General features: G+C 39.1%; 1 protein-coding gene across 9 annotated transcripts in view; it reads left to right on the top strand.

The window, feature by feature from the left end:
* ADAM23 (ADAM metallopeptidase domain 23) overlaps window positions 1-16842 on the top strand; it is a 120766-nt gene that overhangs the window by 51993 nt on the left and 51931 nt on the right. For all 9 annotated transcript variants that reach the window (XM_065069421.1, XM_065069420.1, XM_065069423.1 and 6 more), the window contains exons 10-12: window positions 8960-9023; window positions 13800-13882; window positions 14594-14657. In XM_065069421.1, coding sequence (XP_064925493.1) covers window positions 8960-9023; window positions 13800-13882; window positions 14594-14657 — 211 coding nt within the window. The remainder of the gene's footprint in view (window positions 1-8959; window positions 9024-13799; window positions 13883-14593; window positions 14658-16842) is intronic.

Genomic DNA, 16842 nt, shown 5'->3' with positions numbered 1-16842 from the left:
CCCTGGTGACAGAAGATACAGAGAAGGCAGTTACTGAATGCCTTCTTTGTCTCTGTCTACTATGGAGGAGGCTGTCCTGAGGAGCCCCGTACTGCTGAGGCCCCAGAGGAAGGCAGGACAATGGAGGAGTTTACCTCAGTTGATGAGGACTGGGTTAGGGAGCAGTTAGGTAATCTGGACATCCATAAATCCATGGGTCTGGATGGGATGCACCCGCGAGTGCTGAGGGAGCTGGCTCTCCGTCATCTTTGCCAAGTCTTGGGAAAAGGGAGAGGTGCCTGAGGACTGGAAGAAAGCAAATGTCACTCCAGTCTTCAAACAGGGCAAGAAAGAGGACCCGGGTAACTATAGACCGGTCAGCCTCACCTCCATCCCTGGGAAATTGATGGAACGACTTCTCCTTGATGCCATCTCAACACATATCAGAGATAAGAGGGTCATTAGGGGCAGTCAACATGGCTTCACCAAGGGGAAGTCGTGCTTGACCAACCTCATTGACTTTTATGAGGACATAACAAGATGGATGGATGATGGCAGAGTGGTGGACATGGTCTACCTTGACTTGAGTAAGGCATTTGACACAGTCTCCCACAGCATCCTCACAGCTAAACTGAGGGAGTGCAGTCTGGATGACTGGGTAGTGAGGTGGACTGCGAACTGGCTGAAGGGAAGAAGCCAGAGAGTCGTGGTCAATGAGGCGGAGTCCAGTTGGTGGCCTGTATCTAGTGCAGTGCCTCAGGGGTCAGTACTGGGGCCTATATTATTCAATATATTCATCGACGATTTGGACGAGGGAATAGAGTGACTGTCAGCAAGTTTGCTGATGACACCAAGCTGGGAGGAGTGGCTGTCACGCCAGAGGCTGTGCTGCCATCCAGAGACCTGGACAGGCTGGAGAGTTGGGCAGGGAAAAATTTAATGAAATATAACAAGGGGAAGTGTAGAGTCTGTCATCTGGGCAGGAACAACCCCAGGTTCCAGTATAAGTTGGGGAATGACCTATTAGAGAGCAGCGTAGGGGAAAGGGACCTGGGGGTCCTGGTGGACAGCAGGATGAGCATGAGCCAGCACTGTGCCCTTGTGGCCAGGAAGGCCAGTGGTACCTGGGGTGGATTAGAAGGGGGGTGGTCAATAGGTCAGAGGGGTTCTCCTGCCCCTCTGCTCTGCCCTGGTGAGACCACATCTGGAATATTGTGTCCAGTTGTGGCCCCTCAGTTCCAGAAGGACAGGGAACTGCTGGAGAGAGTCCAGCGCAGGGCAACAAAGATGCTGAAGGGAGTGGAGCATCTCCCGTGTGAGGAAAGGCTGAGGGAGCTGGGGCTCTGGAGCTTGGAGGAGACTGAGGGGTGACCTCATTAATGTTTACAGGTATATAAAGGGTGAGTGTCATGAGGATGGAACCAGGCTCTTCTCGGTGACAACCAATGGTAGGACAGGGGGTAATGGGTCAAACTGGAACAAAAAAGGTTCCACTTAAATTTGAGAAGAAACTTCTTCTCAGTGAGGGTGACAGAACACTGGACCAGGCTGCCCAGGGAGGTTGTGGAGTGTCCTACTCTAGGGACATTCAAACCCGCCTGGACGCCTTTCTGTGCAACCTCATTTGGGTGTTCCTGCTCCGGTGGGGGGATTGGACTAGATGATCATTCTGTGATTCTGTGAAAATGGATTTCCTGTTCAATGAAGAAATTGTATGAAAAAAAACTGGCATCTTTGGCATGAACTGAAAAAAAAAAAACCCACCACTATTGACTGTAACATGACTTAAATACTTGAGATGAAAACATGATGACTTTTGAGCAGTTAGTTTCCTATATGAAATGCAGCATTACAGCCAGTAGTATCCATCAGTTTAAAGCTTATAATTATTGTGTAGTTTTTGTGGTGTATATTTTTGTAGTGCGGAATTTAACCTGAGAATAGTCCCAGAGGAGATGACATTGTTAGCATAATTTTAAAAACAGTATGGCAGTAACTGTGTTATTTGAGAATCTGTTTGATTCTTGTTTGTTTTTTTTTTTTTTTCTCAAAATTATTTTTAGTGGAAATGGGAAGACTAGTCACAGTTTTCCAGAAGGAAACTTAAATATTTATAACATTTTCTTGAATAAAAGCTTAAACATTTAGGGCACTAAATGGATCCTGTAAGATACACAAGCTATATAAATTAAATATGATAATATTACTGTGGCAAATTTAACTATAGTATGCTTTTAAAAATGTGTTGCAGATGAGATGCAAATAACTCAGTGTCAGGATTTTAAAACAATGTGTGTGTACTCTTATGAGTAAGTGCAGTCTTGAGTGTCTCAGCTGTAGAGAACAGAGCTTTACTTGCCTCATTTGCCACTCACAGAACTGGAGGCAACCAATTAAAAGTTATCATTTGCCTCAGTGGGCATTTTGCATGCAGAAATGCTTGGAGACAGACACTGAAACCTCTCCATATTTTTCAAGACTCACTAATGTTTGTGAAGACATTGTCCATTAAAAAAATTGATAAAAGCGTGAAGATGTGAAGAAGCTTCCTTCTCAATTACTGTGTTCAGCTGTAAATTAGAAGCATTAATTATAATTAATATTTCAGTTATTCTGTCTTCTCAAGTCGGTAGCAAAAACCATAAAGAAAAGTGCATTAAAATGATGTATAACATATAACCAATATCAAATGGCAAATTTCAACAATGCAGAAACAGCAATTGCTTTTGCACCAACTCCTTGTCATGTGTTTCTTTCGTTCCTCCCAGAACTTTCCAGATCAGTCCTTTTAATGTTTTTTTAATCCCATTTTTCTTCATCTCATTCTCTTATTTTTCCCAAATATTTATAGAATAAAACATGTTTATGTGTGTTTGTTTCTTTATATGTTTTATAGAGGAGAACTTACAGCTGTAGCCATGTAAATGAATGTTGCAGTCCCTGACTTTAAAGCACTCAAGTTTTGGATTTCCCTGTAGTAATTAAGTGATGTCCCTATGCCTGCTGTGCAATGCATGAGTAGAGTTGTGCTCTAGAAGACGGCTCTCAATGAAATCATAGACTGCAGAGCTTATTTCAGTGAGACTATAATATACTCTATATAGGGTGTTTAGTTGGAAATTCCTCCTCTTTTTTGTGTGGGTGCTGGACAGGTATCACAGATCACTGGGGCTGAGAAAGCTCCCTGAAAAATTGCTACATGTATTTGCTGTCAAACAACATACTAAGCAGTTGTCTGACTTGACATATACTTTCTTAGGTTATGTTTGTATTCCTTGCTCACATGTAACCACTGTAATGTGGCAATGGGAAAGAAATGTTATCTTTCTAATCTAGTAGAGTTTTTTCAGTCTGTTTCTGGGATTGTCCAATCTTGACAATAGCAAGATCTTTATACTGAAGTGAATTACTGGCATCTGGGATTCTGTTATCATCAAGCTGAAATCTTCGCATTTGGAGCTAGTATAAAACCTGTGTATGCTTGACATATGATTAATTAAGTTCATCAAACTAGCTCCTAAAAGCCTATATCACTGAGTTTAACTTGGTTCAATGGCAGGATAAAAGTTGTGCAATATAGTTCAATGTGGAAGCCTGGGTTAAAGGAAGCAAAATAAACTTTTAGTTTTCTGGAATACCAAAATGTATCTCTGTTTTTGCTATAGTCGTTAATCTAATCTGATCAAATCAGCTCTCTGTAAATATAAATAAACTTATTTCACTACTTTTAGTGTTAGCAGTAAAATAAAATCCCACACACACATCTGGTTGGATTGTTTCTTCATTATACAAATTGGTTTAAATGGGACTGTTTCATTAGACACACAGTATCAGAACATGTGGAGCATTCAGTGAAGTTTGTAAGAGGAGAAGACACCTAGATTTCTTTTGTGTATAAAACAATCTTGCTTTAACTGAAGGAAGCTTTGGCAAATGCAGTTAACATTGAATGAGACCATTCTGGCAAAGATAGATGGCAGTCCTCAACCTTATACTACAGGTTAATAAAATTCTTATTAATAATTCAAAGCTGCCTATTTTCCAAACTGGTGGTAGAAGAAGAGGATCCACTAAAATACAATATTGAATTACCTTCACCAGTGCTTAAATAAAATCTTTAGTTTGTTAATTGCTTTTCCAGGAAAGTCCTGTCAGAGCAAATTACATTGAGGTGCTTTCTATGACATAGTACTCGCATCTTCTGTAATATTGTCTAGCCATTAATTTCTTCATATCCTCTTCCATAGCACTTTTAAAAGTGGTATCGTCTTCAGAGCTATGGTAAAGGGAAACTATAGTGGAATGTGAGCGACATACTGTACTTAATGTACTGAAGAACTCTTCAAGCTCCTACTTTTAAAATGCTTGCTGAAGTAGCCGTTACAATAGTATTCCCCGTTCTCAGATGGACGGCTTCAGGACGTAACTAGAGAAAGGATCATGAAAAATTTGGTGTCCGAACTCCCTTGCACTGACTCAGGGCTTCCTGCACAAGTGAGGCAGACTGATCCAGAAAAGAATCTGGAGTGTTTTCTGCACCAGTCTGTATGTCTTAGAACATGCTTTCCTGTCAGTCTTTTTTGGAGATCTTTCCCCATTTGAGGACGTCTTTAAAAAACCCTAAAGTATTGTCCAGATACTGTTGTGTCATCTTTTTCTCTACCTGAAAGACAAGCCAAACAAAAGCAACAAGGGCAAGGTCGTGCAAGAAGTGATTTTTTTTAGGTAATTATACTGTTTGCTGTTATAGAATCATTATGGTATCAATAGCAGAAGTGAGGGGGGACTTTATTTGATTCCATAGATATGAAAAAGTTAATCCTGTACACCTGCATCATCAGTTGTTTCTTTTATTGCTTGTAAACACAGATGCTTGATCCACAGTATCATGTTTTGATTTTTAAGCTCCTTCAAGATAATATAAGAAAAAGTAGCCTTTCTGTGTTTTAAAAACTAACAATGAATGTTTGCAGTATATGTATTCTTTGGAGACACTCATGGCAGAGCAGCTTCAATGATGACAACTAAGTAAAGACATACTAGAAACTAAATACTGAACTCCCATAAGAACAGCTGAACAGGAACTGTAGAAAAGGACACAGCAGACTAATGTGTTTTTCTTTTTTATGAGTTCATTCAGCATGTTGCAATTAGATGTATTCATTATAAGGCATCATGTTAATGTGGCACTAGCATAAATATGCTCTTGTCTGGTGTGATCGGGACTTACACAATTGTTTCAATTAAAGCTTGCCCTGTTTCTGGTGCTCGTAATATTGATCAACAAATTTGCTGTGCTGGATGTGTTTCTGCTCAGTCAAAATATAAGGGAATCAACTGAAAGATGACAAAACAGTCCCGTGTAGATAAGGCACAAATGTATTTTCTAAAATTCAGAGCTGCTTTTCAGAGGTAAATTTAGGTATTATGTAAATTATAATGAAGGAAGAAGAGTTAATTTGTGATGTGGAGATCCCTACTTTATGCATGAATTCTGTACCTCATTCCTCAGGCGCTTGTTCTTCTACATGAGCTCTTACTAAGTGGGTCCCAAGCCTTTCTTTTTGATGCCACTTGCGTTAAGGATCCCATCACACCTACTGGTGAAATTACAGTGCTCTTCTGGGTATGTCTTTCATGTTGGAAAAAATATTTGTAAGTAATTTTGGTTAAGTGGCCATTTTTTAAAAGTTTCCTTAAATAATTTCTCCTGTCTTTTGTCAGATGTGTCAGCGTTAGTAACAGTTAAAAGTTTTGGCAGGGAAAGTTTGCAGTAGCAGTTTTAGGCTTGTTTTTACAGCTGTTGTTATTTCCGGAGCTTTACCAAAATACAGAACAAACTCCCTTATCCAAATTCTGTCTTTTTCTTTGCAGCAATAGTGGAATATTTTTGCTGAATTTTTCAGTCCTAGAGCAGTCCCTGCAATATCACATTTTAATACTGTTTGTAAACATAGTTACGGCTGTGTTTGTACAGATTTTGCTATTAATTTACGGAACAGGACTGAGATTAGCCTTATAGAAGCAGCTGGTTGTGTCCACTAGCAGAACCATGTTGGATAACACCTGCAAACACACTGTCCCCTTCCGTTCCCCCCTCTTTCCCTGAGTGAGATCATAATCATCTCAGATTAGCATTATACATTGAGGGATTTCTGCATGATTGGAAGTAATATATTCTTTAGGATGTTTGCTGGCCTAGACAGTTGCTTGAAATAAGTGGTACCAGGCACCTGGCAAAAATCAGGTACCTATCAAGGCAGAGGCATACAGTTTAAGAAAAAGCTGACTGATTTTTTTTCAATGGAAAGTTGAAAATTCTTGCTGCTCTGTGGGAGGCGTTAAGAGAAAAACGTTCTTGCAGTATGGTAGTCATGTGTGACAAGTCTTAGAACACAGCAATCATCAGAAACTAGTTTAAAATAACCCTGTCACAGTGAAGCACGAGAAAGGGTTTGTGAAAGACAATAGCATTATAATAGATTTTCTACTCCAGCTTCTAGGTGGTAGATACTGTGTTACATTTGGCAGAAGAATGGTTCACAAATTAAAGGTGCGTTTTGTTCACAGCATGGCATTTGGAAAGTGTGTTATGAATAGTAGGCCTCAGTTTTCTCTGGAGGGAATTTGTTCAGTATGGAAAATTTCATCAATGTGTCTTGTAGCCAGCAGATCTCACAGGACAGTAGTGCTGGAAAGTCAGCAATGAAAAAACGTGTAGTTCGGAAGTAATGAGACACTAAATAATGGAAAAGGTTGGCAGGTAAAGGAAACAACTGGGTTACGACAGAAGTTCAATGAAAGTCCAAGAAAAGAGTGTCGAACTATGGAAAGATTCTGCAAAGGGCGGACTAAAGAAGTTTTGAGTAGCTCTTAGGTCACATGAAATGGGATAAATAAGAGAGACATGCTGTAATTAAACTACAATTAGTTGAGTCAGTAGACACAGTGGGAAATCACCTACTGCAAGCCTTACAAGATGCGAAAAGCACTAGATAGCACTGCAAGCAGTTCTGAGATCAGTCGTATAAGGTTACTAGAAGGCAAAAAAGGGAGCCTGAGAAGGTGAGCTTGATTTGGAAATGGGTAGATAAATGGTGAACCTGGAATTGGTTGGTGTAAACCAGTCTGTGAATTCAAGCAGAAGCACCTGTAAAAATCTGCATCTGGTCAAGGACTTCTCAAGCTGAGTGTAGTTCGTGTTTAACCATCCTCAGTCATTTTTTTAAACTTACATCTAATCAGAGTTTTCCATTTCCCTACTGTGTTGGTTGCCTCTAGCCTTGTCTATACCATCTTAAGTACTTTGTAATAAGTATGAAAAATGCAAAGAAGAAAAGCACGTTATCAACACTAAAGTTTTCTTTGTATATGTAATCCTCTTCAGAAGCTTCAAACCTTGCCACATTAAAGAACTGAATGTTTGCATTGTAGACAAGTGCTTACACTATTTATAAAATACCTGTATTCTCCTGCAGAAAATGTGTAGCTTACTGTTTACACTATTTATAAAATACCTGTATTCTCCTGCAGAAAATGTATAGCTTACTGTGATACAAGTAGAGAAAGTTAAAATTATTTTATGCAACTGAGTTTATTTTTAAATCTGCCCTTTAAAAGTATTTAATATTGCTATCAAAATGAAGGTTAAGACAAATGATGCAGCTTCAGTAATTACTCATGGCTGTTAGTGTTGGTTTTGCAGCCACAGAATGTGGTCTGTCAGGTCCATGAAAAAATATATTTAAGAGAACCACTGGTACTGACTTCTGCAGGATCTTCTCTGAGAAGTATAGTGTCTGATAAATGCAGCATATAGAACTGATTTTATGAGCCAGTAGTCCCAGAATGAAAGTGTTATCAGGATTGCTAATAGCCTAACCCAAGTTTGAGATACCCATTATTGTAAATTGTTCTTAGTCGTTAATTCCCCTTAAAGCTATTTTGTCAGACCCGGCTTCTATAATTATGATGTTTTCTATTCATAGCAACAATATTTTTATTTTCTTATATGTACCATTATCAGACCCTTTAATGTGTTTGGTTTTTTTTATTTGGAAGGATAAAGGCTCATAGAGACTTGAAAAATGCTGAGAATTCTGGATTACTTTTAAGTAAAAGGCTTATCTTGCATATGTGATAGGGCCAGTTAACATATTAACTGCTTTGCTCTTCCTGGACCACTGTGCTGCAACGCTGATTGTAATGGCATGAGAGGTGAATGGGGCATTGAAGTTATCCCAGGATATGTACAGTCTAGATAATCTTATTTAGAAAAACAAAAGACCCAATAAAGAAAAAAAAAAAATTGAACTGTAAATTATACATAGTGGGAAATTTCCATGTTTCAGAAATTTGTCTTGCTGGAGTTAGGGGAAAAAATAAGGGTGAGAAAAGAATCTGAGAATGGAAAAGTGAAAGGAAGAAAAAGGGTAGTATGGGTGGGGTGTTTGGTTTTTTTTTTTTTTAAGACTATTACTGGGTTTGGAAAAAATTGAGTATTTCCAGTTGTGAAAGTGAGGTACAGGTAAAGTATACTCTTGCCTTCAGAACAATCATGTATGTATTTGTTCAGCTTTACATATACTCTGTTTAACTTTTAGATAAAATATAAAACTTATTTGAAGACAGTAACAAACTAAACATACCTATTGTGAGTACCAGTTACTGGCAGCAAGGAAAGTTCTAAAGCCATGGGATTTTTTTTTTTTAATGTATATAAAAATATTATAATCTAATTGTAAAGCTAAATGACAGGGGATTAGAGTGCAGAATGAAATTCCCCCTTCTGTAACACACTTTGACTTTGAGTGCACCAGCAAACCATTTACTGGACACAAGCTGCTTGATTTTTTTTTGAACTAATTTACAAGGACAGAAAAAAGGGTTTGAAAATTATAACAAAAAACCCCGAACCCACCCACAGCAGTAGAAAGAATATTCAGATTTTTCTCATCTTGCTTTTTCCTTTCTTTGACAGTGACTTGTTATCTTCCAATTATGTGGAGATTCACTATGAGGATGGAAAACCAAAGTTTTCTAAGGTATTGTGCTCTTAAAACGTGTCAGGATAGTCTTTCTGAGGGAACAAGGCCCATAAAATGTTGAAATGTTGTGCACCAACATACTAGCTCCCAAATTGAATTCAGTGCTATAGGCTATTGATCCAAAGACTAAAAGGTTAAAGTTATGCGAGATAGTTCAGCCCTGACTAAGGGAACCAGATCTGTCTTCTTGTTTGTTATAATAATAAATGAGGACTGGTAGGAATATTTGTTGTGAGCTTATTAAATGTGAAATATATCTCTATTTATGCCTTCAGTAAGTCAGGATGGTTGTTTATCCAAATATGAGATGTCTAGTTTATTATTTTGCCTGTGTTATGGAGAACCTCAAATAAAACAATGTATCACAGATGAGGGCAAAATTAAACAATTACATTGCAATATAATTATTGCAATATACTGTTTTGTTTTCTTCCACTGAAGAAGAAAACTAGTTTCACATAACATAGTAAGGAAGTTGTTTCATTAAGACTCAGTACTCTGCAGAATAGGCAAAAATGCTAAATGATGCAAGAAAATGATTCCCTTTGGCATTCAGACAAGCTCATGCATTTGTCAGCCGCAGCACTAGCACTGAGCACTGCGGTTGCTGAATCATGAATCTGACTGGAAAATTATTAGAACTTTAGACTCAGCAAACAGACTGCCTTGGCATGCTGCAGTAACTTGATCCAGACTTCCTAGGGGATGTTTTCTGAATTGATTTATTTAGAAACAATAATAGAGCTCCTGAAGTCACATTAATCTGTAAAAGGCTTCATTATGAGTTCAGAAAACATACACTCAATTTGTGTAAGAGGTCAAATAAGGACTTTTGCAGTATCTTACAATCCTTTTTAGACCTCAGTAAGTAAAATGGTTTGTTTCCTGATGTGGATGTAAAGAAGTGAGATCTTGAGGAAAAAGTATTGTACTTTTCTAGAAAGGCGTAGTTTATTACAAGAGTGAAAACACTGGAGAACAAGCAGCAATTTCTTCGCTTGGATGACTGTCTTTAAAAAATTGTTGAAAAGCTACTGTGTGAGAAAGTTAATAATGGTTTGGTTGTTAAAAAGTATGGCTTATGCCTTCTCACTGATGGAAAAGTAAATATGTAGTGACTGATTTCTCTGTAGTGCTTTGATTTAATTATGCACAACAGTCTGTTAGGAATTTAATTGGGAATCTGAATAACTTATTAAATAAGATGCAAAATGGAAATAATACTGTGCACACTTGAACAAAGAGCATTTACATTTTTGGTACTTCCTTGAGTTATAATAATTGCAGAAGGAACGGGTCCAATATGCTTATTGGAAGTCAGAAGACATATGACACTGAAATTACTAATATTTTGATGATGAATGGTATGTTTTTCAAACCATGTGTGAGAGAAACAACCACACTTAATGGTTTTTAATAAAACTTTGTGAGAATACATTTAATCCTTAGTTTAGCTAAGGTTATTGTTGATAGACATGAAAGACCAACTACTTAAATGAGGTAAATTAGTGTCATTCAGCTTTCCTGATGTACAGCAGCTTCTAAATTCACTAGTCCTTTTTTCTTCAGGAAAGTTAAAGTAATGCTTTAGAAAGCTGAAATAATGTTTCTCGGTTTCGTTCTGTAAGCCCCTAACAGTCTAGTCAATTTATTCACAGAATCACAGAATGTTAGGAATTGGAAGGGACCTTAAAAGCTCATCCAGTCCAATCCCCCCATGGAGCAGGAACACCCAGATGAGGTTACACAGAAAGGCGTCCAGGCGGGTTTTGAATGTCTGCAGAGAAGGAGACTCCACAGCCTCCCTGGGCAGCCTGTTCCCATGTTCTGTCACTCTTACTGAGAAGTTGTTTCTTCTCATATTTAAGTGGAATCTCTCATGTTCCAGTTTGAACCCATTACCCCTTGTCCTACTGTTGGTTGTCACCGAGAAGAGCCTGGATCCATCGTCCTGACACTCACCTTTTATATATCTGTAAACATTAATGAGGTCACCCCTCAGACTCCTTTTCTCCAAGCTCCAGAGCCCCAGCTCCCTCAGCCTTTCCTCACACGGGAGATGCTCCACTCCCTTCAGCATCTTTGTTGCCCTGCGCTGGACTCTCTCCATCAGTTCCTTGTCCTTCTGGAACTGAGGGGCCACAACTGGACACAATATTCTAGGTGTGGTCTCACCAGGGCAGAGTAGAGGGGCAGGAGAACCTCTCTCAACCTACTAACCACCCCCCTTCTAATCCACCCCAGGTACCATTGGCCTTCCTGGCCACAAGGGCCCAGTGCTGGCTCATGGTCATCCTGCTGTCCCCAGAACCCCCAGGTCCCTTTCCCCTACACTGCTCTCTAATAGGTCATTCCCCAACTTATACTGAAACCTGGAGTTGTTCCTACCCAGATGACAGACTCTGCACTTGCCCTTGTTATATTTCATTAAATTTTTCCCTGCCCAACTCTCCAGCCTGTCCAGGTCTCTGGATGGCAGCACAGCCTCTGGCGTGTCAGCCACTGCTCCCAGCTTGGTGTCATCAGCAAACTTGCTGAGAGTACATTCTGTTCCCTCGTCCAAATCATTGATGAATATATTGAATAATACAGGCCCCAGTATTGACCCTTGAGGCACTGCACTAGATACAGGACTCCAACTGGACTCTGCCCCATTGACCACGACTCTCTGGCTTCTTCCCTTCAGCCAGTTCACAGTCCACCTCGCTACCCGGTCATCCAGACCACACTCCCTCACTTTAGCTGTGAGGGTGCTGTGGGAGACTGTGTCAAATGCCTTACTCAAGTCAAGGTAGACCACATCCACCACTCTGCCATTATCCATCCATCTTGTTATGTCCTCATAAAAGTCAATGAGGGTGGTCAAGCATGACTTCCCTTTGGTGAAGCCATATTGACTGCCCCTGATGATGCTCTTATCCCTGATATGTGTTGAGATGGCACCAAGGATAAGTCGTTGCATCAGTTTCCCAGAGATGATGGTGAGGCTGACCGGTCTATAGTTACCGAGGTCCTCCTTCCTGACGTTTTTGAAGACTGGAGTGACATTTGCTTTCCTCCAGTCCTCAGGCACCTCTCCCTTTTCCCAAGACTTGGCAAAGATGATGGAGAGCCAGCTCCCTCAGCACTCGCGGGTGCATCCCATCCCGACCCATGGATTTATGGATGTCCAGATTACCGAACTGCTCCCTAATCCAGTCCTCATCAACCGAGGCAAACTCCTCCATTGTCCTGCCTTCCTCTGGGGCCTCAGCGGTACGGGGCTCCTCAGGACAGCCTCCGCCAGAGTAGACAGAGACAAAGAAGGCGTTCAGTAACTCTGCCTTCTCTGTATCTTCTGTCACCAGGGCACCCACCTCGTTCATCAGTGGGCCTACATTGCCTCTGGTGTTAGTTTTATGTGCCACGTATCGGAAAAAGCTTTTCCTGTTGTCCTTTACCCCTCTCACCAAGTTTAATTCTAAGGAGGCCTTAGCTTTCCTAGTTGCCTCCCTACACCCTCTGACAACAGCCTTATATTCTCCCCAAGTGGCCAGCACCTCCTTCCATGATGTATAAACTCTCCTCTTCCACTTGAGCATACCCAGCAGTTCCCTGTTTAACCACGCAGGTCTCCTGGCCCCCTGCCTTGACTTCCTGCGTGTCAGGATGCTCTGATCTTGTGCCCGGTAGAAGCAGTCCCTGAACGCTAACCAACTATCTTGGGCTTCTTTTCCTTCAAGCAGCCTTGCCCATGGGATTTCCCCTTAGCAATTGCCTGAAAAGGCCAAAGTTTGCCCTGCTAAAATCCAGGGTTGCAATTCTGCTTGTTATCCTGATCCTGCCACATGAGATTCTGAACTCCACCATCTCATGGTCGCTGCAACTGAGGCAGCCCTCAACCTTTACCACTTCAACCAGACCCTCCTTGTTAGAGAGGATGAGGTCCAGCAGTGCACCTCTTCTAGTCGGCTCCTCCACCCTTTGCATCAGAAAGTTACCATCAAGGCACTGGAGGAACCTCCTGGACTGGCTGGCTGGCTGAGTAGTGCTTCCAACAAACATCAGGGAAGTTAAAATCCCCCGCTTGTAGGTAATATAGACATTATTATTTTTAAATAAAGGCAAGACCTTGTCTGAAACATGAATGCTGACTTCCTTAGGGAAATACAAAAGTCCTGCCATTTTTTCAATAATTTTGGTTTGCATCTATTTAGAATTTTATGCAGTTTATGACTTTTAGTACACTTTTCATATGTACAGTAAAAATGCAACTGTATGCGTTAGTGTTGCTCATTCACCATTAGTGATATTGATACCTACAGTCCAATGATGTAGCACTTTAGTCCATACGTTTTTGGTGAGACAAAATTGGTAGAATCCAGATCTAAGCCAAATACATGCCAGCTAATTGATGAACACTGTAATTTTAACAGACCTGGAAGGCACCAAGAAACAGTTCAGTGCTCATGTAACCTGCATTACATAATATTTTTGGAGGATCAGTTTGCAGCAAAGAAATGCACTTAAGAAAAGGTCAAGAGTGCTGTGTCTTCAACAAAAGAGTAACCCATATTATGACTTGAAGACTTTTATAAATTAGTCTTTACTGGGCACAGTTGTTCTCTTATAGGCAATGAGGGCTAGTCATTGGTATTTACTTCAGCAATCACTGCTTTTTCTGAAGTTTTTCCTAATGCAAGATGTTAGATTTTTTGCCTTGGTTTTAAGGAAAAGACAGTAAATCAGGGTAATTTTGTGTGTGACTGATTGTTTGTTTTTAAACATTATTAGGGTGGAGAGCATTGTTACTACCATGGAAATATCAGAGGTATCAAGGATTCCAAAGTTGCTCTTTCAACTTGTAATGGACTTCAGTAAGTGCATTTTCTCATTTTTCAAATAAGCTTATCAACTAATTATTACCCTTGAATATTATCTCTTAATACGTGAGGGACTGAAACTCTACAGGCTCAAAGATTTTTGATGTTTTGAAATGCCAGTACCAGCTATGCCAAACTGCTAGCATTTTTTTAGTATCATTAGGATTAAAGTCTTCTAATGCTGTCTCATAAAACCTTTGAATAAGGTAAGTGCAAATATTTCCCAAGATGACTTTGTATGGTAAAGCTTAAATAAAAATTGTACATTAGCAGTTTGCATGCTCAGTATTTATGTATGATTCCATCAGCCAATAGAAAAATTGCTCTTTTTGTTAGATTGCACAAGGAAAAAATGTAATAAGTTATTCCTTACTATGATTAATTAATGTTAAGTGCAGTTCAGCTGTTGATTATATTCTGCATGGTAGTGTATTTCTTGGGACTTCCTCTTTCCAAGGTCAAATCTATACTTTTGATGCTTTATCATTACCATTGCCTTCAGTGTTAGTTTGTTAAAATGCAACTGATCTCTTCAAAGAATTCTTAGCTTTAGCCACATGCAGTAGTAAACATATATGGAAATTATTTTAATACTGATCAGTTTTTCGGCCCTAAGTTTGGTTTTGTGTCGTCAAAAACCATATGCTGGCATCAAGTTAATTGCCATGTAATCCTAAATATCACTTCTTTTTCTCCATGTTCTAGTGGCATGTTCGAAGATAATACCTATTTGTACTTGATAGAACCGATGGATCTGACCCACAGTGCAGTAAGTTTATTTTTGTCTAATTTACTTCATTTGGGAAAGACAGTGCTCAAGGAATAACAAATGGAAATATTAGAATAAATGGATAAATGAGTGACTTCTCTCATGCATTCATATGAAAAACAAAAGTATTTTAAAACACTTGATTGGAAGTTATTTCAGTAAGAAGTGTGTAAGTATGAATGACCTAAGATTTTTCTCTGCTTTTCTTTGATTTTTTTTTTCCTAGTTGATCATTTAGATGTTGGGAGTAGTCTAATAAGACTGTTTCCATAGTTATGGACTGTCAAAAATTGTTATCAATTTGCACGTGTACATGAAGTAAAGGATTTATACATTCACAGAAGGGATCTCTGGAAGTCATTTATTCATCTCCCTCTAAATAGTTGGGTCAGATTGCCCTTTTGTTTCCACAAAGGGCTTAATGAGGTAGATAATGGTATCTGGGTATCTTGCACTTTATATGTGTTAAGTCAGTGGTCACCATATAGCTTAAATGATTCTGATCCAGCATATTCACATATAGGGCTATGCTGGATCAGCATGCAGGACTGCATTTACATAAATATATTGCTAACTATTATTATTTTTGTACTTAAGTATTATAATACAGCTGTTGCTAAAACGTTAGCTGTTAATAGAACTGACTTAGTTTCACAGACAGCAGTAAAACCAGGTAGAGTTCTACCTATTCAATGGTGCAAAGATTTGAGTGATTTTCAGTGAAATGATTCTGCAGTATTGAGTTGGAGAATTCTTCAGGTTTGTATCCTGCTTGGTCTGTAGGACATATTCCAGATGCTGTATCACAGCTCTCAGGCTGGTCTTGCTTTAGTACTTACCAGTGTATGACAAATAATGCAATGCTGCCGAACTGATGTGTTTTAGTGACTGTAAAGCTGAATTTACAATCCAAAGAAAGATCTGCAGAATCTCTTGACTCCTGACACTTTCAAAGAAACGGGATCAACATTCAGAGAAATCTGTATCATTTTGATAGTGAATTATTGGGCTGTAAATGAAACTATAGAGACACACAAAATTATTACATCCAAAAAGATTTCTCAGCCTCCTCAGGAATAATGTTACATGCCATGTGTTAAGCTATGTAATGTATTTTGTTGTAAGACCAAAAACTGACAGCACAGAATACAGTAAATTCATGGAGATTATATTTATACAATGGTATCCATGTAGTAGGCAGAGGAGAATTTGACTAATTTCCTTGCTTGGGTGGGCAAAGGAAACCAAGATCTCTATCAGTGTTGTATTTCAGTAAAACTTAGAATTAGAGCAAAAGGTCTAGTTATAAAAGTGAGATGCTGACTGCCAACTCTGAGGATTCAAGTAGAATTATGAATGATAAGAAGACAGATAAGATCAATGTTTTTCTCAGACTCATGGAGATCAAAATAATACAGCTACAGAGAGCTTTCAGAAGTTCATTTTTTGCTTCTGCTACATGAGATAAATATCTTGGACACTGCCTTCAGCATGTAGTTTATTCAGCTTGATTAACCTTAACTATAGTAGATAGAATATAAAACTGTTCTGCCTCCTGCCCCCCCAATCCCTCGAAAAACTTAGCAAAAATATGCAGTATTTTCCTTTGATATGTCATCTATTTCTTATCAAAGTTATAGAATAGTAGCATGCTACCCTTTGAAAAGGAATGCTTGTTTCGGCAGGCTCTGCAGAGGAGGCGTTACAGAAGAAAATATAGTTGTTTTCTAAAGCAGATACCAAAGTGTGGTGATTTGGGGTGTGTCAGACTTCTAAAGAAAATACGCATTAAAAGTCTTCTCATTTTTTAAGTATCGTATCCACCAACAAAACAGAGTGAAATAATCCTGTTAAGGATAGTGTATTGATTAGTTTCTTGCATTTTGCTGCAATTAGAAAGATACGTTTTTGTCATAAATAGCAATAGTTGCTTTTCATCTGTGGGAGGAAGGCTTCAACTAGATATATATTCTAATTTGATATATTGGAATAAATGGTCTGTGTTCTCTAACACTAGGGCTTTTAAAGGACTTTTTTCTAGTAATTTCAGACATCTGTGACACTTCTGTTGTACAGGTCAGTAAATGTGCTAAAGCAGAGAGAGGCTTTATGATTGCAAACACATTGCTTCAAATTAGTACTATGCCAAGTTGGTACTATGGTTGCTTGCATTTTATGGAAAAAA

The sequence above is a fragment of the Columba livia genome, chromosome 7 (assembly GCF_036013475.1).
Source record: "Columba livia isolate bColLiv1 breed racing homer chromosome 7, bColLiv1.pat.W.v2, whole genome shotgun sequence".
Taxonomy (NCBI): Eukaryota; Metazoa; Chordata; class Aves; order Columbiformes; family Columbidae; genus Columba; species Columba livia.
This window is presented reverse-complemented; position numbering and strand designations above follow the sequence as displayed.